This window comes from Microcaecilia unicolor, chromosome 12, assembly GCF_901765095.1.
Source record: "Microcaecilia unicolor chromosome 12, aMicUni1.1, whole genome shotgun sequence".
Lineage (NCBI taxonomy): Eukaryota > Metazoa > Chordata > Amphibia > Gymnophiona > Siphonopidae > Microcaecilia > Microcaecilia unicolor.
In genome coordinates, this window is record NC_044042.1 from 5,146,353 (window position 1) to 5,173,410 (window position 27,058).

The 27,058-nt window shown below is 45.3% G+C and overlaps 1 protein-coding gene across 1 annotated transcript; it reads right to left on the reverse strand.

Moving 5' to 3' along the window:
- Positions 1-5,020: 5,020 nt before the first annotated feature.
- Positions 5,021-25,322, reverse strand: CTSE (cathepsin E). Its single transcript, XM_030221859.1, has 9 exons — positions 25,169-25,322; positions 24,215-24,371; positions 23,251-23,368; positions 22,833-22,951; positions 20,505-20,704; positions 18,963-19,085; positions 16,369-16,510; positions 6,008-6,106; positions 5,021-5,601 (listed from the first exon to the last, which is right to left on the reverse strand). Exons 1-9 carry the CDS (start codon positions 25,222-25,224, stop codon positions 5,437-5,439), a joined length of 1,179 nt encoding a protein of 392 aa, XP_030077719.1. The 5' UTR covers positions 25,225-25,322; the 3' UTR covers positions 5,021-5,436.
- Between the last annotated feature and the right edge of the window lie 1,736 nt (positions 25,323-27,058).

A 27,058-nucleotide genomic window follows, 5' to 3' on the forward strand; every position in this document is an offset into this window, starting at 1 on the left:
GGCTGACGTTTAGTCTTTTTTCCCTTTTTTCTAATACGTGGAATATATTTGTCCTGAACCTCCAGGATGGTGTTTTTAAACAGCATCCACGCCTGATGCAAGTTTTTTACTCTGCGAGCTGCTCCTTTCAGTCTTTTTTTCACCATTTTTCTCATTTTGTCGTAATCACCTTTTCTATAGTTAAACGCTAGCGTACTTGATTTCCTAGTTTCACTTCCTTCAATGCCAATATCAAAACCGATCATATTATGATCACTGTTATCAAGCGGCCCTCGTATCGTTACCCCCTGCACTAGATCATGAGCACCACTAAGGACTAAGTCTAGTATTTTTCCTTCTCTTGTCGGCTCCTGAACTAGCTGTTCCATGAAGCTGGATTAATGAGACAAAGTCAACATGGATTTAGTGAAGGGAAATCTTGCCTCACCAATCTACTACATTTCTTTGAAGGGGTGAACAAACATGTGGATAAAGGTGAGCCGGTTGATATTGTGTATCTGGATTTTCAGAAGGCGTTTGACAAAGTACCTCATGAAAGACTCCAGAGGAAATTGGAGAGTCATTGGATAGGAGGTAGTGCTCTATTGTGGATTAAAAACTGGTTAAAAGATAGAAAACAGAGAGTAGGGTTAAATGGTCAGTATTCTCAATGGAGAAGGGTAGTTAGTGGGGTTCCTCAGGGGTCTGTGCTGGGACCGCTGCTTTTTAACATATTTATAAATGACCTAGAGATGGGAGTAACTAGTGAAGTAATTAAATTTGCTGATGACACAAAGTTATTCAAAGTCGTTAAATCACAGGAGGATTGTGAAAAATTACAAGAGGACCTTACGAGACTGGGAGACTGGGTGACTGGGCGTCTAAATGGCTGATGACGTTTAATGTGAGCATGTGGGAAATAGGAACCCGAATTATAGCTATGTCATGCAAGGTTCCACGTTAGGAGTCAAGGACCAAGAAAGGGATCTAGGTGTCGTCGTTGATGATACGCTGAAACCTTCTGCTCAGTGTGCTGCTGCGGCTAAGAAAGCAAGTAGAATGTTAGGAATTATTAGGAAAGGAATGGAAAACAAAAATGAGGATGTTATAATGCCTTTGTATCGCTCCATGGTGCAACCGCACCTCAAATATTGTGTTCAATTCTGGTCGCCGTATCTCAAAAAAGATATAGTGGAAATAGAAAGGTGCAGAGAAGGGCGACGAAAATGATAAAGAGGATGGGACAACTTCCTTACGAGGAAAGGCTAAAGCGGCTAGGGCTCTTCAGCTTGGAGAAAAGGCGGCTGAGGGGAGATATGATAGAGGTCTATAAAATAATGAGTGGAGTTGAACGGGTAGATGTGAAGCGTCTGTTCACGCTTTCCAAAAATACAAGGACTAGGGGGCGTGCGATGTAGCTACAAAGTAGTAAATTGAAAGCGAATCGTAGAAAATATTTCTTCACTCAACGTGTAATTAAACTCTGGAATTCGTTGCCACAGAATGTGGTAAAGGCGGTTAGCTTAGCGGAGTTTTAAAAAGGTTTGGACGGCTTCCTAAAGGAAAAGTCCATAGTCTGTTATTAAATGGACTTGGGGAAAATGCACTATTTCTGGGATAAGCAGTATAAAATGTATTGTACTGTTTTGGGATCTTGCCAGGTATTTGTGACCTGGATTGGCCACTGTTGGAAACAGGATGCTGGGCTTGATGGACCTTTGGTCTTTCCCAGTATGGCAACACTTATGTACTTATGTCATATAATTGATGGTTGGCAATAAAGAATACTTGCTTCCTATTTCTTTTGTGGCCTTCACTTTTTGCTTCTTCTGTCTCGGATTCATTCCACTCATGGAGGTTTTTCCTTCTTTTTTTTGTGGCAGATAAAACCCAGCATGGCTCATGCATCCAGTCTGCCCAGAAAGGTGAGCAGGGTTGTTCCTGCCACTCTGTGCAGGTTACCCCTCCCCCCCCCCCCCCCCCCAAACCACCAAACCTTCTTTTTTTTTAAAGTGTGAGTCAGACTTTCTTACCCATTATCAGATTAGTTTTAATTTAAGCTTGTTCAAATAATACATCAGGTAAACATTACTTGAATAAGGAAATCAAACATGTCAGAAAGGAAAAAAATATATTCAGCAGGGAAATTCCAAACCAGATTTTGTTTCATAAATTTTATTGAGTTTTATAGAGTGTAATAACAAGACATGCAATCAGAAAAAAAAGAGCAGACATGAAATTCAAATTTAAACACGTCTCCTTTCATTGGAATATTTGTATTTTTACCAGGGCATTGTGACCGTCATTAAAAGAACAATATACTGCACTTAGAAAATGTATCTGCCAGTGACGTAGCCACAGGTGGGCCTGGGTGGGCCCACCCACCCACTTAGGGCTCAGGCCCACCCAACAGTAGCACACGTTTAGCAGTAGCTGGTGGGGATCCCAAGCCCCACCAGCTGAAGACTTCCTCCTGATGGTAACGAAAATGTTACTGTCCACAATACCAGCACCTACGCATGCTTGGTGGGGGGAGGGGGGGGAGAACACTTGGTGCCCACCCACTTCTTGCCTAGGCCCACCCAAAATCTGTTGTCTGGCTACGCCCCTGGACTATCTGCATATTTTGGAGTCTGTATGTACAAGGACAGAGAGGTGATAAGGTGTTCAATTAAAGAGCAAGTCCTAGAATGCACTGTTCTATTCGGTGCTTGGCAGAGGCATAGCCAGACACCCAATTTTTGGGTGGGCCTGGGTCTAAGATGGGTGAGCAGAAGAACTCCGCCTTGTCCCACAAGTGATTTGGTCTTTCCCTCTCTCGCCTGCATGTCATGTGGAGGGCCGTAATCGAACGGGGCCGGCCATCTATAAGGGCAGCCATCTCTAACGCTGGCCCCGTCAAGCGGCGTACCCGACTGTATTATCGAAAGAAGATGGCCGGCCATCTTTCGTTTCGATAATACGGTCGGGGCCGGCCAAATCTCTTAGAGATCGCAGGCGTTACAGATGGCCGCCATTGGTTTTCGCCGATAATGGAAACTAATGGCGGCCATCTCAAACTCGGGCAAATCCAAGGCATTTGGTCGTGGGAGGAGCCAGCATTTGTAGTGCACTGGTCCCCCTCACATGCCAGGACACCAACCGGGCACCCTAGGGGGCACTGCAGTGGACTACACAAAATGATCCCAGGTACATAGCTCCCTTACCTTGTGTGCTGAGCCCCCCAAATCCCCCCCCCAAAACCCACTACCCACAACTGTACACCACTACCATAGCCCTTAGGGATGAAGGGGGGGTACCTACCTACATGTGGGTACAGTGGGTTTGGGGGGGGGGGTTGGAGGGCTCACATTTACCACCACAAGTGTAACAGGTAGGGGGGTTTGGGCCTGGGTCCGCCTGCCTGAAGTGCACTGCACCCACTAAAAACTGCTCCAGGGACCTGCATACTGCTGTCATGGGTATGACATTTGAGGCTGGCATACAGGCTGGCAAAAAAAAGTTATTTATCTTTTCTTTGGGTGGGAGGGGGGTTGGTGACCACTGGGGAAGTAAGGGGAGGTGATCCCCCATTCCCTCCGGTGGTCATCTGGTCAGTTGGGGCACCTTTTTGAGGCTTGGTCATGAACAAAAAGGGACCGAGTAAAGTCGGCCAAATTCTCATCAGGGCCGGCTTTCTTTTTTCCATTATCGGCCGAAGCCGGCCATCTCTTAATCACGCCCCCATCCCGCCTTCGGTACACTGCCGACACGCCCCCTTGCACTTTCGCCGGCTCCGCGACGGAAAGCAGTTGAAGCCGGCCAAAATCGGCTTTCGATTTTACCTTTAGGAGAAGGCCAGTCATCTCCCGATTTGTGTCGGAAGATGGCCGGCCTTCTCGTTCGAAAATAAGCAGGATGGTCTCTCAAACATCCCCCCTCCCCCAAATACCTTTTACTTAGCAGATTTTCACCGGCAGCGAGCAGCAACTAATACACACTGCTTATGTTGGCCCCACAGCCTTCCTTCTGAAGCAACTTCCTGTTTCTGCATAGGCGGGAATACATCAGAGGGAAGGCTGTGGGGCCGGTGCAAACAGTATGTATCAGTCGCTGCTCGCTGCAGGTGAAGATCTGCTATTTACAAGGTATGCAGGAGGGACAGTTGTTGGGAGTTTTCGGCTGGTGGGGCTTGGGGATCCCTGCCAGCCACATCATAGGTGTGCTGCTACTGGGGGGGGCCCAGGCCCACTCTTGGATACGCCACTGGTTATTGGTGCCTTCTGATCAGTTAGGGGGTCTTTTACTAAGCGGTGGAAAGCCCAACGTGGGTTTACCGCTTGCTAAACCGGAAGTACCCCCGGGCTACCACAGCAGCCCCGCAGTAGTTCCCACCTCCAGCGCATGCCGTTTCTGGCGCTACAAAAATATTTTTATTTTTGTAGTGTCTGTGTTTACCCGGCAGTAATCGGGCAGTGCCATGGGCTGCCTGGTTACCACCAGGTTAGCATGGGAGCTCTTACCGCCCCTCAATTGGTGGCGGGTAAGTGCTCCCCCCCAAAAAATGGCTGCATGACCATTTCTTTAAAAAAAAAAAAAGCAGCCTTTTACCCGCTGCAGTAAAAGGGCAGCTCAGAGCGCATCAAACACACTCGCTGATGCCAGCACAGGCCCCCTTTTGCTGCAGCATAGTAAAAGGACCCCTTAGTTTTGTACATACCAGATTGGAATGAATCTCGTTTTTATGCACGGATGTGGGATATCATTTTTCATTTATTCAGACTTCATACATAGAAGCAAAGAAGATCAAAACCACCGTTTCACTGAGTGTGGGAAAACTTCCAGAGATTCCCCCCCACCCCCACCCCCATCACTTCTCCAAAAGCTAAGCAAAACTGATGTATTCTCAGTGTGATTCGTAAGCTCTTTTACAAAGGTTGGCATGAAGAGACGGCAGCAAAATGTTCCACAGGGCTATGAAGTTACTAAGTAATACACTTGAAACAAATCAGAGAAAACTTATTGCCAGTGGTAAAAGCAGTTAGTGTAACCAGAATTTTAAAAGGTTTGGACAAATTCCTGGAAGAAAATTCCATAAACCATTATAAAGGCAAACCTGGGGAAAGCCATTGCTTATCCTTGAGGGTCAGTAGCTTGGAATCCTGCCACTTTATGGGATCCCGCCAAGGACTTGTGACCTTCGGCCACTGTTGCAAACAGGATACTGGGCTAGATGGATCTTTGGTCTGACCCAGTACGGCTATTCTGCGATAGTAAAATAAAAAGGCTTATCTATTGTAGACCCAGGATCATATATTGTCTTCAAAATGGTCAGAAGGAACACAGTTATTATTATTTAACAGTTCCCTTTGCTACTCTATTCAGGAAAGTGTATTTTATACAGCAATAACCCAGTCCCGTTCAGTCAGAATACAGCACCAAGATACAGGTCCTGAATTTGCTCCTCACTCTTTCGTCTTAAGGAACAGCTGGAGCCAACCCAACTCTGTTATTTCCTCGGTCAAAGACAGAGTAAAACTGCCCAATGAAGACATCCCCCAGGATCCAGAGTGGCCCGGCAGGAGGCTGGATATCGAGGCCCTGGAAGCCGCTGGTGCAGAAGTCCATCCCATCTGCTTGTTGCTAGTGGTGGGGTACAAACAGACAGAGAAGGGAATGAAACACTCGGCTCAATGCTGCGAACATGACGGACCCCTTCCCAAATCAGGCACTTGGTCAGTCTGTTCTCCTAATAAAGCCCATAAGGATCATGGATTCATGGAAAAGAGCCAGGGAGCCACCATTAGGGTGAATAGTAGATGGAACTGGTCCTCAGACCTTACAGTAAAGAGCTTTGGACAGCTCAGTCAGTTGTGCTAGAGACCCCCAAGAAAAGGTGAAAAGATATATGTGGTCTTAGCGCTGGGTTTCTTTGCATGTTTTAGTTGCATACTTGGGATGCAGAAGGCCCAGCCTTGAGAATCACTGGTCCCAATTCTTCCCCTTCCTTCACCTATATGCGATGAAAATTCTCTGGTCAACCACTTACCGACAGGGTGTACTGTTGGGGTGTGAGCGTGTACCCGATCCCATTGATGGTGAAGGTCACATCTGGCATTACGTTCAGGTTACTGCATTCCACAGCATACTGCAAGAAAAGTGATATGTCATAGCCTGCCCAGACTGAAGGAGCACATGATACAGATGTTCAAATATTTGAAAGATATTAATCCGCAAACGAACCTTTTCCGGAGATGGGAAGGTGGTAGAACTAGAGGACATGAATTGAGGTTGAAGGGGGGGCAGACTCAGGAGTAATGTCAGGAAGTATTTTTTCACGGAGAGGGTGGTGGATACGTGGAATGCCCTCCCACGGTTAGGTGGTGGAGATAAAAACGGTAACAGAATTCAAAGGTCTTACGTTCTTGTATGGTGAGACAGCACTTCACAGAACCAGGACACTGTACCAGTGATTTCACAGTGAGAATACTGAAAGGTAACTTTAAAACCATACAAGAACGTAAGACCTTTGAAGTCAGAATGATTGAATATTTTAACACCCAACAGAAAGGACTTAACAAGGATCTGGGGTTCCTAACCCATTATAAACCATAAAGCTGTATGTCTCTGTTGATCACCCCACCCCTCACCTATCCACACCCATCCTGTTAGAATATCAATGAAATGCTTTGATGTCCCCATGCATACTTCCTACCCACCCCCCTCCTCCCACCCTGTCAGACTGTCATAGTAATGCTTGAATGTTTTCACTTATATACACTGTCAGCTAGCACATTTGCTTATTTCCGATCTGAGGAAGAAGGGCAACCTTCGAAAGCTAATCAAGAAATGTATTAAGTTACGTCCAATAAAAAAGGTATCATCTTATTTTCTTTTCCATGTTTTATTTTGTTTGATTTCTACAGATTCTACATGGAATGTTGCTATTCCACTAGCAACATTCCATGTAGAAGTCAGCCCTTGTAGATCACCAATTTGGCCGCGCAGGCTTCTGCTTCTGTGAGTCTGACGTCCTGCATGTACGTGCAGGACGTCAGACTCACAGAAACAGAAGCCTGCGCAGGAATGTTGCTAGTGGAATAGCAACATTCCATGTAGAATGTCCAATAGTATCTATTTTACTGTCATAGTAATGCTTGAATGTTTTCACTTATATACACTGTCAGCTAGCACATTTGCTTATTTCCGATCTGACGAAGAAGGGCAACCTTCGAAAGCTAATCAAGAAATGTATTAAGTTATGTCCAATAAAAAAGGTATCATCTTGTTTTATTTTGTTTGATTTCTATTGATAACCTTAAGAGTGGACTAACACGGCTACCACACTCCTCTCCTTCTGATGTAAATTATGTTCAGAGCTGACAACCAATTGTAAACTATTAGTAGCATAATCACTAATTAGCTGCTCTCTGTTTCTTGATCAGATCGTTGTCTGATCAAGTTTGGTTTGAATTTGGCCCAGCCTGTACTGTGGGAAGGTCTGTGATTTGTTCCAAATAGGTGATGGACCTTAAACACTTGGCTGTGGATCATTTCGCATTATTGTGTGAGGATTTTCCCTCTAGCTTTGAAATGCTCCCACACCGGAGGAGGAAACCAAGTTCTGGAATAATACTCTGAGATTAGCTCTGGTGAAGTTATAGCTTCCTGCAAAAAGATTATTGTAGCCTCATAAAACTTGGCCTGATTGAGCTCAAAAGATAAGCAAGCAACACGTACAGAAAGTGGCAAAACCATACGACAAACGAGAACATCGTTAATGTAAAAATTGCTATAGTAGTAATAAAAAAAAAGCATTCAAGCAGCAAAAATGGAATATTTCATTCCTCGCATTCAGTCAGCTGATAATTGTTGGAAACAATCCTTTCAGGTGGTTTCCCAGCTGACAAACTTCTCCTTTTAACTCTTGAAAATTGTCACTTTCCCCAGAGTGTTTTTGCAGCTTATTTTGATACTAAAGTTCGTGATCATAGGATTGAGGTTTCTTCAGGCCTGATTAGTGAGTCAAGCACTGCTAACAGTCGGTTGCCCAGCTGACAAGAGGTCATGGTAATCATTTAATTTACTCGCCCTTCTTGCTGTTGAGAAAATCCTTAAACTTTCCATCATGTTTCCAATCTGCAATCTGCTTCTTGCTGGCCTCCCACTTAGTCACCTCTCCCCTCTCCAGTCGGTTCAAAACTCTGCTGCCCGTCTCATCTTCCGCCAGGGTCGCTTTACTCATACTACCCCTCTCCTCAAGACCCTTCACTGGCTCCCTATCCGTTTTTGCATCCTGTTCAAACTTCTTCTACTAACCTATAAATGTACTCACTCTGCTGCTCCCCAGTATCTCTCCACACTCGTCCTTCCCTACACCCCTTCCCGTGCACTCCGCTCCATGGATAAATCCTTCTTATCTGTTCCCTTCTCCACTACTGCCAACTCCAGACTTCGCGCCTTCTGTCTTGCTGCACCCTGTGCCTGGAATAAACTTCCTGAGCCCCTACGTCTTGCCCCATCCTTGGCCACCTTTAAATCTAGACTGAAAGCCCACCTCTTTAACATTGCTTTTGACTCGTAACCACTTGTAACCACTCGCCTCCACCTACCCTCCTCTCCTCCTTCCTGTACACATTAATTGATTTGATTTGCTTACTTTATTTTTTGTCTATTAGATTGTAAGCTCTTTGAGCAGGGACTGTCTTTCTTCTATGTTTGTGCAGCGCTGCGTACGCCTTGTAGCGCTATAGAAATGCTAAATAGTAGTAGTAATCAAGAATTAAGTCTTGCCCCAAATATTTTATGTATGATTCGCTCTAGTCTTTCCGAGGGTTATGTTCCAACCATTCAGAAAGCGGTACAAATTCATCCTCTGTTGAAGAAGCCTACATTAGACCTTTTTGCCATTTCAAATTATCACTCAGTAGCAAAATCCTTGAGAAAGTGGGATCAGGTCAACTAGCAGACCTTTATGGACAAAACTAATGTTCTTCACCCAAGACAGTCTGGATTCTGCACATCATGTTTATGTTTATTTAAAAGTTGATAGCCTACCATATTTCAAACTGGGTCAAAGAGGTTTGCAATAAATAAAACAGTTTAAAACAAAATGAATAAAGAACTCCATCTGGTGATAGGACAGAACATATAACATATATAAAACCATTCTATCATAAGAAAGAAAAACAAAACACAATAGAGCTACTTTGGAATCTGCCTTTTTTTTTTTTGTTACATTTGTACCCCGCGCTTTCCCACTCATAGCAGGTTCAATGTAGCTTACATATTATATACAGGTACTTATTTGTACCTGGGGCAATGGAGGGTTAAGTGACTTGCCCAGAGTCACAAGGAGCTGCAGTGGGAATCAAACCCAGCTCCCCAGGATCAAAGTCCACTGCACTAACCCCTAGGCTACTCCTCCACTCATTCCACCAATAAGAGCCAACCTCATCAGTGATGTCACAATGGCTTGATTGCCCGATACTTGGCTCACTTCTGATATTGTGATGTTATAAGGGAAAGGGGGAAAGGGAAATGGGACTTGATATACTGCCTTTCTGAGGTTTTGGCAACTACGTTCAAAGCGGTTTACATATATTCAGATACTTATTTTGTACCAGAGGCAATGGAGGGTTAAGTGACTTGCCCAGAGTCACAAGGAGCTGCAGTGGGAATTGAACCCAGTTCCCCACAATCAAAGTCCTCTGCACTAACCACTAGGCTACTCCTCCACTCATTCCACCAATAAGAGCCAACCTCATCAGTGATGTCACAATGGCTTGTTTGCCCGATACTTGGCTCACTTCTGATATTGTGATGTCATAAGGGAAAGGGAAATGGGACTTGATATACCACCTTTCTGAGGTTTTTGCAACTACATTCAAAGCGGTTTACATATATTCAGGTACTTATTTTGTACCAGGGGCAACGGAGGGTTAAGTGACTTGCCCAGAGTCACAAGGAGCTGCAGTGGGAATTGAACCCAGTTCCCCAGGACCAAAGTCCACCACATTAACCACTAGGCCACTGAGGGGCATAATTGAACATCACCAGCGAAATAGATCGCCGGCGATCTATTTTGGCAGCGGCGCAACAACTGGCCAGAACGGTATTTTCAAAAAATATGGCCGGCCATCTTTTTTTTTTCGATAATACAGTTTAGCCCAGCCAAATGCCAGAGTCCGCCGGGATTGAGATCGCCGGTTTTGTTTTTCAGTGATAATGGAAAAAAATGTCGGCCATCTCAAACTCCGCGAAATCCAAGGCATTTGGTCATGGGAGGAGCCAGCATTTGTAGTGCACTGGACCCCCTCACCTGCCAGGACACCAACCGGGCACCCTAGGGGGCTCTTCTAAAAATGTTTAAAAAATACACAAATAGCTCCCAGGTGCATAGTTCCCTTACCTTGGGTGCTGAGCCTCCCAAACCCACTCCCCACAACTGTACACCATTACCATAGCCCTTATGGGTGAAGGGGGGCACCTACATGTGGGGACAGTGGGTTTTGGGGGGGGGGTTGGAGGGCTCAACACTTACCATCACAAGTGTAACAGGTGGGGGGTGGGGGGGGATGGACCTGGGTCTGCCTGCCTGAAGTGCACTGCACCCATTAAAAAGTGCTCCAGGGACTTGCATACTGCTGTCAGGGAGCTGGGTATAACATTTGAGGCTGGCATACAGGCTGTTAAAAAAAAGGTTTTTATTTTTATTTTTTTAGTGTGGGAGGGGGTTGGTGACCACTGGGTGAGTAAGGGGAGGTCATTCTCCATTCCCTCCGGTGGTCATCTGGTGAGTTGGGGCACCTTTTTCAGGCTTGGTCATGAAAATAAAAGGACCAAGTAAACCCGGCAAAATACTGATGAACGCCACTTTTTTTTCCATTATCCGCAAAAGCTGGCCATCTGGTAGCCACGCCCATGCTCGCCCATGCCCCGCCTTCGCTACGCCGCTGACACGGCCCCTTGAACTTTCACCGGCGTGGCAACAGGAAAGCAGCAATGGTGTCAAAACGCTGCATTCGATTTTATGGATTTCGTCGCTTTTGAGAGATCGCCGGCCATCTCCCGATTTATGTCAGAAGATCGCCGGCGATCACTTTTGAAAATAAGCCTGAATGTTTAGTGATATTCGTCTTAACTTAAGGGTCCTTTTAGTAAGGTGTGCCGAAAAGTGGCCTGCTCTGGTGTAGACGCGTGTATTGGGCACGTGCAGGTCCATTTTTCAGCACACTTGCAAAAAAAGGTTGTTTTTTTTTTTTGCCAAAATGGACATGCGGCAAAATGAAAATTGGCATATGTCCATTTTGGGCCTGAGACCTTACTGCCACCCATTCACTTAGCGGTACGGTCTCTCTTGTTAACCAGGCAGTAATCATCTGCACGCGTACAATGCCGATTACCACCCGGTTAGCCCCACACGCCGGAAAGTTTACGGTGCATGTAGTGGGCGCGTGTAAAAAATGAAATTACCGCCCGGGCCATGCGGTAGCCGGATGGCAGTTCTGAATTGGCGCGCATTGGGCAGCTTAGTAAAAGGACCCCTAAGACTCGGGAAGAGAAGCTTTATTGTTTAAGCTGGATCTTAGCTCAGCCTTTGACTTGGTAGACCATCCAATTCGTATTAATTGCCTGAAGGAGCTTGGTGTTAGGAGTACTGCTTTCGATTGGTTTAGTTCCTATTTAGAGGTAGTTTTCAGGTGTTTTTAATCTTCAACCTCATTTGTCCCACCATTTTAAGATGTATTTATGACTTCTTTTGCTATGTTGGTGCAGGATTTGGGTATCAGCAGGTTTTTTTAGACTGACGATATACTGCTCATTGTCTGTACTGAAGATGCATGATCTGGTATTAGCAATCTAATTGATTGTTTTGATAAAGTTGCCCAGTGGCTCTCTAACTTTAAATTGAAACTTAATCCTAACAAACTAGAAGCCATATTCATTGTTTTCCTGTTCTTACGTTCAAGCACATGGATTCTCCTTAAAGATGTGGTGAGAATTTTGGGAGAGTTTTTTTTCACTCTGGTCTGTGGTTGGATCATTAAATATCCTCAGTAAATAAAACATTTTTTACACATAAAATAGGATTTGTTCAAACGAAGATCTGTTGGAAGAAAAAGATATGCAATCCTTTGTCCATACATTGGTTCTATGCTAGACTACTGTAATTCTCTTTATAATGGATTAAGGTCTACTGCCACTAGGAGACTTCAGTTCATCCTGTGAAACTGAGAGCCAACCTAGTAGATTGAATCCTATGACTCTTATCATTGGTCATCTATTAACTTTAGATGTAAATTTAAGATTCTATTGCTGTCACATCAGGCTTAGTATATTGGTTTTCCCAGTGCTTTTTTTGTAGAAAAAAAGGTGCCGGTACTCATTGTGGGCGGGGTCACCACACATGGCACCGCCCCTATTATAGCCACACCCACATTAGTCACACCCCTTGTACCAGCCATGGCGCATATAAACAGACATCATTGAAAATATTATACTAGTATAGGAGAAAAAATAATTTGATTTTTTTTCATTATAAATAATTTCTGTAAGCTGTTACAGCTCCAGTATACCCAGTGCAAAATAAGACAAATTCCAAACACTAAAATGAAAATAAAATGATTTTTTCTACCTTTGTTGTCTGGTGACTTTGTTTTTCTATCCATATTGGTCCCAGTCTCTGATTCTGCTGCTATCTGTTCTCTTAACTCCATTTCCAGGGCTTCCTTTCCATTTATTTCTTTACTTTCTTCCTTTCTTCTTCTTTTGTTGCCCAGCATCCATAAGTAAAAGCTGGGTCCTCCTCCATGGAATTGACTGGAGGAGGTATAACATGAATCCAGCTTTTGCCTATTTTCTCCATCCATGTGCAGTTTTTCTCCTCTCTTCCCTTTCCCTCATCTCCATCCATGTGCATCTTCTTTTTTCTTTCCTCCCCTCCATTCATGTCCAGCACTTCTCCTCTCTCCTCCCCTCCATCCAAGTCAGCATTTCTCCTCTCTCCTAGCCAACACCTCCATCCATCCATGTCCAGCAATTCTCCTCTATCTCCTGCTCTCCTCTCCATCCATTTCTAGCATTTCTCCTCTCTCCCCTCTCATCCATGTCCAGCAATTCTCTCTTCCCCGTCCTCCCCTCCCTGTCCAGCGATTCTCCTCTCTCCCCTCCATGTCCAGCAATTCTCTCTTCCCTGTCCTCCCCTCCCCATCCAGCGATTCACCTCTCTCCCCTCCATGTCCAGCAATTCTCTCTTCCCTGTCCTCCCCTCCCCATCCAGCGATTCACCTCTCTCCCCTCCATGTCCAGCAATTCTCTCTTCCCTGCCCTTCCCATGTCCAGCAATTCTCTCTCCCCTGCCCTTCCCTCCCATCCCATGTCCAGCAATTCTCTCTCCCCTGCCCATCCCATGTCCAGCAATTCTCTCTCCCCTGCCCTTCCCTCCCATCCCATGTCCAGCAATCCTCTCTCCCTTGCCCTTCCCTCCCATCCCATGTCCAGCAATTCTCTCTCCCCTGCCCTTCCCTCCCATCCCATATCCAGCAATTCTCTCTCCCCTGCCCTTCCCATGTCCAGCAATTCTCTCTCCCCTGCCCTTCCCTCCCATCCCATGTCCAGCAATTCTCTCTCTCTTGCCCTTCCCTCCCATCCCATGTCCAGCAATTCTCTCTCCCCTGCCCTTCCCTCCCATATCATGTCCAGCAATTCTCTCTCCCCTGCCCTTCCCATGTCCAGCAATTCTCTATCCCTTGCCCTTCCCTCCCATCCCATCCCATGTCCAGCAATTCTCTCTCCCCTGCCCTTCTCTCCCATCCCATGTCCTGCAATTCTCTCTCCCCTGCCCTTCCCATGTCCAGCAATTCTCTCTCCCCTGCCCTTCCCTCCCATCCCATGTCCAGCAATTCTCTCTCTCTTGCCCTTCCCTCCCATCCCATGTCCAGCAATTCTCTCTCCCCTGCCCTTCCCTCCCATATCATGTCCAGCAATTCTCTCTCCCCTGCCCTTCCCATGTCCAGCAATTCTCTATCCCTTGCCCTTCCATCCCATCCCATCCTATGTCCTGCAATTCTCTCTCCCCTGCCCTTCCCTCCCATCCCATGTCCAGCAATTCTCTCTCTCTTGCCCTTCCCTCCCATCCCATGTCCAGCAATTCTCTCTCCCCTGCCCTTCCCTCCCATATCATGTCCAGCAATTCTCTCTCCCCTGCCCTTCCCATGTCCAGCAATTCTCTCTTCCCTGCCCTTCCCATGTCCAGCAATTCTCTCTCCCCTGCCCTTCCCTCCCATCCCATGTCCAGCAATTCTCTCTCCCCTGCCCTTCCCATGTCCAGCAATTCTCTCTTCCCTGCCCTTCCCATGTCCAGCAATTCTCTCTCCCCTGCCCTTCCCTCCCATCCCATGTCCAGCAATTCTCTCTCCCCTGCCCTTCCCTCCCATCCCATGTCCAGCAATCCTCTCTCCCTTGCCCTTCCCTCCCATCCCATGTCCAGCAATTCTCTCTCCCCTGCCCTTCCCTCCCATCCCATATCCAGCAATTCTCTCTCCCCTGCCCTTCCCATGTCCAGCAATTCTCTCTCCCCTGCCCTTCCCTCCCATCCCATGTCCAGCAATTCTCTCTCTCTTGCCCTTCCCTCCCATATCATGTCCAGCAATTCTCTCTCCCCTGCCCTTCCCATGTCCAGCAATTCTCTATCCCTTGCCCTTCCCTCCCATCCCATCCCATGTCCAGCAATTCTCTCTCCCCTGCCCTTCTCTCCCATCCCATGTCCTGCAATTCTCTCTCCCCTGCCCTTCCCATGTCCAGCAATTCTCTCTCCCCTGCCCTTCCCATGTCCAGCAATTCTCTCTCTCTTGCCCTTCCCATCCCATCCCATGTCCAGCAATTCTCTCTCCCTTGCCCTTCCCTCCCATGCCCAGCAATTCTCTCTCCCCTGCCCTTCCCATGTCCAGCAATTCTCTCTCCCCTGCCCTTCCCTCCCATCCCATGTCCAGCAATTCTCTCTCTCTTGCCCTTCCCTCCCATCCCATGTCCAGCAATTCTCTCTCCCCTGCCCTTCCCTCCCATTATTTCCAGCGATTCTCCGCCTCTCCCCTGCCCTCCCATCGACGTGCAGTGATTTTTCCGTCCCTCCCCTGCCCTCACCTCTCCCACATCCAGCGATTCTTCGTCCTCCTTCACTGCCTGCCAGCCAGCGTCGGACGCAGAAGCGAACGGTGCAGGCAGCGATTGGCTGGCAGCGTCGTAGCTTCCCTCTGCAAGTCCCGCCTACAACTTCCTGTTTACGCATAGGCGGGACTTGCAGAGGGAAGCTACGACGCTGCCAGCCAATCGCTGCTGCGTCCGACGCTGGCTGGCAGGCAATGAAGGAGGACGCTGGGGGACGAAGAATCGCTGGAAATGGGAGAGGTGAGGGCAGGGGAGGGACGGAAAAATCACTGCACGTCGATGGGAGGGCAGGAGAGAGGCGGAGAATCGCTGGAAATAATGGGAGGGGAGGGGAGGAGGAGAAAAAGGTGCCAGTACGCCGTACCGTTGCGTACCGGCACAAAAAAAGCACTGGGTTTTCCTATCGGTTTGGTTGTTTCCTTATACATCTACTCAGTGGTTGCCATCTTCACAACGAAGCCTTTTATCTTTGCCATTACTTTCAAAGATTTAGTTGGAACATGATCCTCATCTGCCCGGCCAGATCCACTTTTAAGGAACTCCCTTCCTTTCATACTTAGACTTGAATCTTACGTGAAGTTTAAATTTGGATTGAAGACTTGATTTGATTTACATGTTTCTTGGCGTCATAGCTACAGGTAACTGTTCATCTCTGTGCTGCAACCTTTCATTATTTGTGGATTGAATGTGAATGTCATTTCCATGTTATATGTTTTTATTTTATTTCAGTTTTATGCGCGTTTGTTTTTATTGTTGCTTGCGGTGCGTTATGTAATTTTAATTGTTCACTGTCTTGTGGGTTCATTTAAAAGGCAGTTAATCAAATTCAATAAATATAGACATAGACACAGACAGAGACCCAGATATCATCCAGCCTGTCTTTTTGCCAAATGGATCTCTAGGTATTCTGGGATTGATAGGGCTGTCTTGTTTTCGGAAACTGCAGAGCCGAATCGCGGTATAGAAGCATAACAGATGCTGGTAGTGTTACAAAAAAAAAAAAACCACTAAAATTTGGAGGGGCATTAACTCCCGGGCACCAGCAATTTCAAGGCACCATGGCGACCTGGTGCCTGGGAATTTTTAAGCCCTGCCTTACAGGGTCAAAACTTAAGGCCAGGTCTACAATTGCTTAGTCAGGTTACTTTGTGAATCTTAACCTTATCCAAGCGGGATACATTTGTGCTTACAACTATGGGTCTCATTCTTCAGACTCATCCCATACGTAGGGCTATAACTCACCTCACCATCCACAGGGGTCGCACCAATGTCATTCTGCAGCTGTAGGATAGTCTTAGGAGGCCCAGTAATCATTGAGGTGCCCGTGTCTACAATGGCCTGGCAGCCCTCCGCACAGAATGTAACCTGTCCACCAACCATGATGCTACAGGGATGAGGCGATGAGAGAGAGAGAGAGAGAGAGAGAGAGAGAGAGAGAGAGAGAGAGAGAGAGAGAGAGAGAGCATATTCAGCATTAGAGAGTGAGTTCAACATTCAAGAGTGTCCTACCTCAGTCATCCACGTTCCTTTAGTGTTAAGATTAAGAAGGGGGGGGAGGGTGCAGTTCACAGGTCCTCCACACCTGCCATTTTACAGTCATATGTTAACAACATTTGTGCTACCTCTGAGCTAGTTGCTGAGGCAGGAATATGTACTCAGTATGTTGGATTGTGATTAGCTTAATTGTAAGCAGAATACAAATCTATAAATAAATAAATCTGATTTCTTACCAGCTGCTAGCTATACTATAGACAGGAAAAGCTAGACCAGTAGCTACATAACAGAACTATGCCCTGTTTTACCCTACCGTGTCCCCCTCACATCTCCTACCACCATATCACAGGAAGGGAGGCAGTTGTGGGGGGGGGGGACTAGAGAACAGGGGTTCAGTACCAGGAACCAGCTTTCCTAAATGACTGGGGGTGCGAAACCCTACACAAAGGTGCTTACTGAAGCTGTTATATAATGAAAATCAGTGGTTCTGTTATATTGTTGATTGTTTTATTATGCTTCATTTTGTATGGTTTGTATTGTTGTTTTTTTTTAATTTGTATGTACTTTTAATTTGTAGATAATGCAGGTTAGAAAATACATTTTATTATTATTAAGCACACACTGCACCTACAGAGCTGAAAACCCAGTCTGGAACTCCCTGTCCTCCAATAACCAATTTGAGGGGCAAATTGAAGGTGTTTCCAGAGAGCTACTGAAGCTTCAGCTCAGTTTTGGATGTAGCATTCTTAAAGATCTGGGTGCACCATGGAGTGGTATCTTTCTCTCATATGAAAGTGTTTGTAATATCAAATCAATATCAGTTAAAAACATTCAGATTAAATATGCATGCATTAAAATAATAATTTTAATACAAGACATAAGATATCAACAAAAAATAATATCAACACAAAATATATATCAACAGAACTGCATAAGACAAATAGGTGGAGATATACAACACTAAAATAACTGAATGACCGTACATACTAAATATCACCTACCTAATAGGGGTAAAAATCAAAGTGAACCCCTAAAAGTAGTCATGCAACCACCTAAAAAATGCAAAATAAAATAAATAAATAAAATAAAATCTCACAATGCTTAGCCTCAATCGCCATCTCTTATGCACATTCTATCATGTTATCAATAGAAATCAAACAAAATAAAACATGGAAAAGAAAATAAGATGATACCTTTTTTATTGGACATAACTTAATACATTTCTTGATTAGCTTTCGAAGGTTGCCCTTCTTCCTCAGATCGGAAATAAGCAAATGTGGTAATGGATAGTATATATAAGAGAAAGTAATGCTTTGATGTTTCTCTTATATATACTATCTGCTAACACATTTGCTTATTTCCGATCTGAGGAAGAAGGGCAACCTTCGAAAGCTAATCAAGAAATGTATTAAGTTATGTCCAATAAAAAAGGTATCATCTTATTTTCTTTTCCATGTTTTATTTTGTTTGATTTCTATTGATAACATGTTCTAATAGATAGAACGTGCATAAGAGATGGCGATTGAGGCTAAGCATTGTGAGATTTTATTTTATTTATTTATTTTATTTTGCATTTTGTGTTGATATTATTTTTTGTTGATATCTTATGTCTTGTATTAAAATTATTATTTTATTGCATGCATATTTAATCTGAATGTTTTTAACTGATATTGATTTGATATTACATTTTATTGTATTATGTTTTTAGATTTGATCTGTTTTTACCTTATATGATTTGATTGTGGTTTTAGATATGTTTTATTATAAAATATACAATGTGATGTTTATGTTTTATTCATTATGTATTTTTATTTTGTAGTTTTTTGTACCCCTGACGCAGCCTGAGGGCGAAACGTGGCCACGTCGGGTAACTTGTAATAAACCACTTCTTCTGTTACCCTCCTGTTCCATTTTTTTGTCTTTTTTGATCTGCTTTTTTTCTTTTGGTTTGCTTTTGGCTCTAATGGCCTCTCTCACATCACCTTTTAATCATGCCATTTGGTCTTCCTTCTGTCTTTTTTAATACATAGGATACATCTGGTCTGGGCTTCCAAAATGGTATTTGTAAACAACTTCCATGCCTGATTTAAACACCTAGCCTTTGTGGCTGCTCCTTTTAGCCTTTTTTGTTTTTTAACCATTTCCCTCATTTTATCATAGTCGCCCTTTTGGACGTTAAATGCTGACAGAGTACATTTCCTTAGTTTCTTTACTGCAGTTATCTCAAATTTGATCATGTTATGATCACTCTTTTCAAGCGGCCCCAATACCGTTACCTCTCACACCATGTCCTGCAATAGAACCCAACTATTCCTTATAGATACAATATGCATGAAGCTTACTTGTCCAGCTGGATTTGCCAGTATCCTTGATTAGTGACTGGGACCCAGTTGAGATCCCCAGAGAAATGTGAAGAGTCAAAACCACCAAAAATGATTTCGCCACCCATGGAGGAGTCTGGATTCCTGCCGAAAGGAGAAATGGCATGAACACTGAGTTAGACAGAGTACAGACTTGCTTCTGTGTTTGTACAGTTCCCTGGCTGTGCAGGAATGAAGAGGTCAATATAAGTACATATAAGTACATAAGTATTGCCATACTGGGAAAGACCAAAGGTCCATCGAGTCCAGCATCCTGTTTCCAACAGTGGCCAATCCAGGTCACAAATACCCGGCAAGATCCCCAAAATTTACAAAACATTTTATACTGCTTATCCCAGAAATAGTGGATTTTCCCCAAGTCCATTTAATAATGGTCTATGGACTTTTCCTTTAGTAAGTCGTGCAAACCTTTTTTAAACTCTGCTAAGCTAACCGCCTTAACCACATTCTCTGGCAACAAATTCCAGAGTTTAATTACATGTTGAGTGAAGAAAAGTTTTCTCTGATTCGTTTTAAATTTACTACATTGTAGCTTCATCGCATGCCCCTTGTCCTAGTATTTTTGGAAAGCGTGAACAGACACTTCACATCTACCCGTTCAACTCCACTCATTATTTTATAGACCTCGGACACTACCTGGTTCCCTGAATGGTCAATCCACCCCTGGTTAACACTGAAGTCAAGCCTGCTTTCTTGAGGGCATTCTGCGAGTGGAGTCGGCAATTGACCGATTAAGTACTGATATTCAGAACTTAAGCAGCCAGGTTAACTGCATAAATAGGATCACATACAAGTCAGTCCTCTCGTTATGCGGTAAACCCATAGCCGGTTAAGTGCTGTACATCGCTCTTAAGTGGTTATGTGTTAGCTGGCTCCATAAACCTAGAAATTCAGTGCCGAAGCTCAGACATGGCCTGGCATTGAATTTCCAGGTTTAACACTGGCAGCTGGCAGCAAAATGCTGAGCACCACTGGTTGAATATTTACCCCATGGTTTCCTTGCTACACAGGGGGCTATAACACCTTGCAACGATCTGTAGCTTAAAACGTCAGGGTCTCCAGTCAGAAATAAGACCACATTTTACTTTGCATGGAAAGACGCTGAAAGATTTGCTAAGTTTTTAACTTTCTTAAATAAACTCATTTCAGCAAACAAAATCCACAATAGTAACAGAATAAAACTTAGAACTGCGAGAATGGCTAGTAGGGCTCCAGGTCCTCTTACTCCGCTCCTGTTCTTGTATTCATTCTTGACCTTCAGTTGGGTGAAGGTCGGGGCAAGACAGAAACGGAGACACAGGACCTAGGCTTTCAAGATAATTCCACTACACAGACGTTCACTGGGGAAAAGGGCATTTCAGAAAAGAATGGTTGAGAAGATCTTTGCCCCTTTTACGTGGCAATAGAATCCTACTCGAAGGAGGACATGGGGTCATCAGAGGTAGAAGTGTTGTACATACACCTCAAGGCCCTTTGCCCTGCAGTTGGGTCATCTGGTCATACCTGCTCATGTAGACGGAAAACATGGGTATTTCCACAAGATTCTGTGCCATCATGTTGTCAAACACTGGGGTACAACCCCCCACTGCTAATGAGGGATAGGCCAGCCCGAGAATACCATCAAATCCTGAATCTGCAAAGGTGTTCCCTGGTTCGGTCACGCTCTCACCAAACTGCTGGTTTGAGACAGTGATACCCTCCACCTACAGATAAAGGAAACACAATAGTCCTAAGTCTGATGCCTGCAGGTGTTTATTCGACTGTACAACACAATAAAAATTGTAATGTTCATTTATATCATTGTGTTTCCAGTGGGGTGTCAACCTCAAATATCATATATGTTCTCAGTCTGAGCTAAAAAGGCAAAAATGGACTTAATTCATGGGTCAGTTCTGGTGCTGGCTACATACTTTAATATATTATATGAGCTTAGGGCCGGTTCAACCATTAAACAAGTCTAGGTGGTCACCAACGGGAGCAACTTCCTGGGAGCAGCAGACAGCAGCCGTAGTCAAAGACAACCACACAAATTCCAGGAACCCTCAGTACGTTTTTGAACTTGCATTTTTTACAGATTTTTATGTATTGACCATGATTGTTGAGTTTGATTAGCAAAATCTTGGAGGAGGGCTGCAGGTTAGGAGCCTGAAAATTAATTGTGTTTGGAGGGGGGAGGGGGTTGTAGGGCTAAAGGTGTGCAAAGGGCATCCATTGCCCTTGCACTGGCTCTATATGGGCTTCTAAAACGTGTTGGAAACTTGGTAGACATCAGTGACAAACTTACCACCCTGTCCAAGTGATAGACATGTTCAGACACCTCCTGGAATCAAGTGCTGAACACTCTATCCCAGATTTCCCAGACCTGTCCTGGCGATCCCAAAACCAGTTGGGTTTTCAGGATATCTACAATGACTATGCACGAGATAACTTTGTATGTGTTGTAGCCTCACAATATGCAAATTTATATCAGGTATATTCAGGGTGGAAACCCAACCAGGGCAGGTTTGGAAGGTCTGGCCCAGTGCTCTCTGGTAATTTATTTCTTTATTTATTTGTTACATTTGTATTCCATATTTTCCCACCTATTTGCAGGCTCAATATGGCTTACATAGTACCATGGAGGTGTTCACCATCTCCGGTGATGAAATAAATACAAAGTGATGTTATGGTCGAATAAGATTCATGTGTTACAGACACATTAGAGAATCGTAGAGAAGGGGAGTTATATAGGGTTCATTATGGGCTTTGCTTTCGTTGTGTTGCATGGTTCAGGCGCTTAGGTTGGGTCGGTAGAGATTGGTCTTTAGTGATTTCCGGAAGTTAAGGTGGTTATACTTTGTTTTCACGGCTTTTGGTAGTGCATTCCACAATTGTGTACTTATGTAGGAGAAACTGGATGCGTAAGTTGATTTGTACTTGAGTTCGTTGCCATGTGGAGGAATCTGGTTTTGATTCCTGACTCAGAGCTTCATTTCATGGAGTCAGTGGGATCTGGGAATGATGCAGAAGGAACATTCAGAGCCCCTGTGTGGATGGAGGGAGGGAGAGGGGAACGGGACATAGTTATTGCTTAATGGCAGCATCTAGAGTTTGGATTTGCAGCTCTGGTGTACAGTGCCCTGCCAAGGACTGTTGCAGCATTGAGTTGGCAGAGTCAAAATATGCAGTTGAAGGCTCTTAATGCCATATCCCAGCTCTGGGAAGTTCATAAGTGTTGCCATACTGTTGTGTACCTTTGCTGGCGGGGGTCCACAACCCCCGCCAGACGAAGTCCTTTTCTCCAGCATGGCCACGTTGCTGATCTGCAAGGCTTCTGTTTCTGGGAGTCTGACGTCCTGTACATAAGTGCAGGACGTCAGACTCACAGAAACAGAAGCCTTGCAGATCAGCAACATGGCTGAGCCGGAGATGAGGACTTCGGCTGGCGGGGGTTGGGGACCTCCGCCAGCAAAGGTACCCATCAGCGGTGGCGGGGGAAGGTTGGCGGCGGCGGGAAGAGGGGGTCGAAAGGTTTGGCGCTGGTGGGGGTCAAAGGTGGTGGTGGTGGCGGGAGGGGTCAAAAATGGCGGGGGAGGGGTCAGCAGCACCAAGGGGGGCTAAAATGTGCCCCCTCACCTCAGGCTCTGGACCCCCTCCCACCGAAGTCTGGCTACGCCCCTGGCTGAAACACTGATGATATCATCAAAATGACGGAGAGTTGGAAAGAGGCGAAATTGTAAGCTGCCTTTTCTCCATGAAGGCAGCCGTTCCCAAATGAAATACTTTCATAAGTGAAGGATGAGTGTGTTAGTAGTAGGGTGCTGGGGGCTGTGAATCTACATGAACACTTACAGTAACTTGATCGATTCCAATGATCCCCGTCAGGCTGCCAGTGCCATACTGAATGGAAAAGGGTCGGCCGTCTGCACTGTATGTGTTTGATGTGGAAGGTTGAAACAGCGAATGCTGCTCTGTTAATAAAACAAGGGAAAAGAAAAAACACATGAGATTGTAGCAACCCCCAACTCACAGAACCCTTCAGAGGATCAGGCAAGAATCATGCCAGCTCTTCATAGAGGAACTGGGACTACATTTCCCTGCATGCACTGGGGCAAGGCCCACCCAGATGGAACTGACTAAGCTTCATGCGGGGTCTCGGTATCACTTAGCTTTAAGAGCACGTCTTCCTTGGTGTCTCTTAGCTATGTGTGGAGAGCCTGGATGTTGAAACTTCATGTCCGAGCGAAGACCCAACTCAACTGCTACTTACTGCAGGCGTTGCTGGTGCAGTAGACGGAGGGGACCCAGAGATTGGAAGAGCCTGTGTCAAATATGACGGTGAAGTTCTGAGGTGGTGACCCAATGGAGATCTCCCCAAAGTACTCCACCTGAGGGCAAAGGGAGACAGTCAGGGATCTGCAGAAAGAATAACGACTCTTGTCGCAAAAACTGTACCTCAACGTATTTTAACAAAGCTATTGGATCCAGTGGGCCAGCTGGTTCCAGTTCTGTTGATCCTGTCCTAGTTCTGCCCTTCGTACGCTGGACTTCACCTGCTTTTCTTCGCATTAAACTCTTAACTTCATCTACAACGGAGCTTCACAATCCTCTCCAGGAGGCAGGTTTAGCGTAATGAATATGCATGAGGTAGGCCCTGCCACTGTATGTAAATCTAGTGGGGGAGGGGCTGTTCACAGGGCCATTCGTCTAATATATTTTTAAACTGAACACAAAATGAATTTGGTTCCTGGATTTTCCCTTAATTATAAGCAAGTTGGAGCTACAAATCCGCATCAACTGCTTTGATATCTGGTTTTTTAAAATTTTTATTTATTAAGAGTTTTTCACATTGAGATTACAAGTCATATGTCCAAGGAAAAAGGAAACACAGAATGAACCAATTCTACAATAATAAGGAAAGAAAAAAATCTCATGCTCTTTAGCCCACATCTAGGGGAACCAGATATCCCCTAGATGAGCCAAAATGAAGAAAGGGGGGGGGGGGGGGGGGAACAATAAAATACAGGTAGTAAAAAGCACCAACCTAGTTTGGAAGTGGGATCAAGAAAGGGAAATAATAAAACCAGGAATAGAATAGCCTAAACTGTAGAAATGGACTTTGCTTCATATAGAATGAGGCCCAGCGGGCGGACAAATGTAATGTTAAGCAAAATGGAGGTTAAGTGGATATAGGAGGTACTTGGAGAGGTACCTCAGGTACAGCACATGCTTACATCCATATAGTTAATAAGTGGTTCATTTGTGCTCTGGTCAGAAGGGCAGGACTCACTGTACTGAACCATGTCCAGATGCTGAGACTTCCAGAAGTCAGATAATTTGCCTTGCTCCTTAAGAAGTTTCCTGATGGACTTCTGTCTCTTCAGCTGCACTCTAGAGCGAGAACCCAACAGTCAAAGTCAGTCTGCTCTTACAATCCAAGCCCTGTGTCCACCTAAGCATGCAACACCTCTTATATTACCAGCCCTGTGTCCTGCAGGTGCTTCACCTCCTGTAATCCCAGCCCTGTGTCCACCTAAGCATGCAACACCTCTTATATTACCAGCCCTGTGTCCTGCAAGTACACTGCACCTCCTGTAATCCCAGCCCCGTGTCCTGCAAGTACACTGCACCTCCTGTAATCCCAGCCCTGTGTCCTGCAGGTGCTTCACTTCCTGTAATCCCAGTCCCGTGTCCTGCAGGTACACTGCACCTCCTGTAATCCCAGCCCCGTGTCCACCTAAGCATGCAACACCTCTTATATTACCAGCCCTGTGTCCTGCAGGTACTTCACCTCCTGTAATCCCAGCCCCGTGTCCACCTAAGCATGCAACACCTCTTATATTACCAGCCCTGTGTCCTGCAGGTGCTTCACTTCCTGTAATCCCAGTCCTGTGTCCTGCAGGTACACTGCACCTCCTGTAATCCCAGCCCCGTGTCCACCTAAGCATGCAACACCTCTTATATTACCAGCCCTGTGTCCTGCAGGTGCTTCACCTCCTGTAATCCCAGCCCTGTGTCCTGCAGGTACAGGGTGCCTCCTATAATTCCAGCACATCCTTTAAAACTTGGATTCTTGTCCCCTTTGATCCCAAGCCCTTCGGATCCAAAGCAGGTAGCCAGAAACCCAAAGAAAGTGTCCATGGGCAAAGTGCAGACCTGGACAAGGGTTATAAGGATTCAGCACTTACCTCCTCAGCCCATGAGCACACCAGATGCAAAACATTAACAGGAGAAGATGCCTCATTTTCCAGCTGCAGATTCTAAATGTGCCCCTCACTTGCTCATTTACTAACGAGGCTACCCTTCTACTTTATAGAAAGCAGCAACACCCTAACCAGGACGCCCTTCGGGAACTATGATAAGACTATTGTAGTCAGCAAATTGAAAACAAATCTATCACACCGAGTGCAAACAGCATGAGTTAACTGCTTTTTGCAGAATTAGTCACTGGCTGGACTGGAACCTATTACACTGACTGGGACAGAGGTCCACCTGTCCAGGCCTCACCTGAATTACTTCCTCTGTGCAAGAAAAGAGTAAGGGGGGAGGTAAGGTGCATTACGACCATAACACATGCTATTCACCTCTTAAGGCAGATTAAAAGGCAATAATGATGTTATATTACCATAATATATGTGAATATGTTACAGTATTCTCCGCCAGACTATTACTCACCTACTTTCCTCTCAAATTCTTTGTCCATTATCCAGGCACTGAAAACTGAGGAACTGGACCTCATTTAATCTAATCCAATCTAGTTTGGTCATTTTATTCCACTTAACCTCGGAGGCTCGAGGCAGATCCCAAGGAACAAAGTGTGGGCAAATCCACAAAATTACAAGAAATTCCAATATATCCTACCTGCTTCACAATGAGGAAATAGACCTCATCTCCCCTAAATACGTCACAATGGGGAAATAGACCTCATCTCCCCTAAATACATCACACTGATGAACTGAACCTCGCATCTCCTACCTACTTCACTGACCTTAACTAGACTCAATGAGTGAATTCCTTCAAAAAGGCAGTAAATAAATCCCAATAAATAAATAAATTAATAATAATAAATCTTATGACTCATAGAATTGGAGAGATTAATGCTTCAGGCTGCTCAGCTTTCCTTACAGGAGAAAAGATGTAACACCAGCTCTCTCTACACACATTTGCTACCTTACTTTCAGGAAAAGGTGTTTGTAATTTGCACAGTGTTGTTCCAGGTAAGAGATGAGGTCTGTGGGTGTTGTGATGTCTGATGGCCACATGTCTCACCCAGTGGTGTCAGCTAGCCACGGCACACAGGTGAGAATTTCTTCTTTGACAACGACCTAACATAGTAACACAGTAACATAGTAGATGACGGCAGAAAAAGACCTGCACGATCCATCCAGTCTGCCCAACAAGAAACTCATATTTGCTACTTTTTGTGTATACCCTACCTTGATTTGTACCTGTGCTCTTCAGGGCACAGACCGTATAAGTCTGCCCAGCACTATCCCCGCCTCCCAACCACCAGCCCCTCCTCCCAACCACCGGCTCTGGCACAGACCGTATAAGTCTGCCCAGCACTATCCTCACCTCCCAACTACCATCCCTGCCTCCCAACCACCGGCTCTGGCACAGACCATACATGTCTGCCCAGCACTACCCCCGCCTCCCAACCACCAGGCCCGCCTCAGACCTAGACTACATCTCCGCCTCATTTTCCCCTGCTTATCCCCTGTTCTATCCCCTTTCACCTCATCGACCCCCTCCCCCAATGCTCACCTACCCTTACTCACACCTCTCCTACTCCCTTCACTCTTGCCCATTCCCCTCCGCCTCATCTACCCTCCAATTGCTCACTTACCCTTGCTCATACTTCTCCTACTCCCCTCATCCCTGCATTTCTACATTCCCATTTCTTGTATTACTCCGATAATACTCAACTTATTTCTCTCCACCAATACTTTGCAATCCCAATTTCTATGTAAGCCGCATTGAACCTGCTTTGAGTGGGAAAGCGCGGGGTACAAATGTAATAAATAAATACAATAAATAAATAAATACGTTCTTCTTTCCACCTCGGGGACAACATTTCA

Bases quoted from the DNA above. Each gene is read 5' to 3' on its own strand.
- CTSE (XM_030221859.1), bottom strand. From the start codon at position 25,224: ATGAGGCATCTTCTCCTGTTAATGTTTTGCATCTGGTGTGCTCATGGG. The intron at 23,369-24,214 runs GTAAGCATGTGC...CTTTGCCCTCAG, and splicing joins CACTTATTAACTATATGGAT to GTGGAGTACTTTGGGGAGAT. The intron at 16,511-18,962 runs GTAAGCTTCATG...TCATCCCTGTAG, and splicing joins TGGCAAATCCAGCTGGACAA to CATCATGGTTGGTGGACAGG.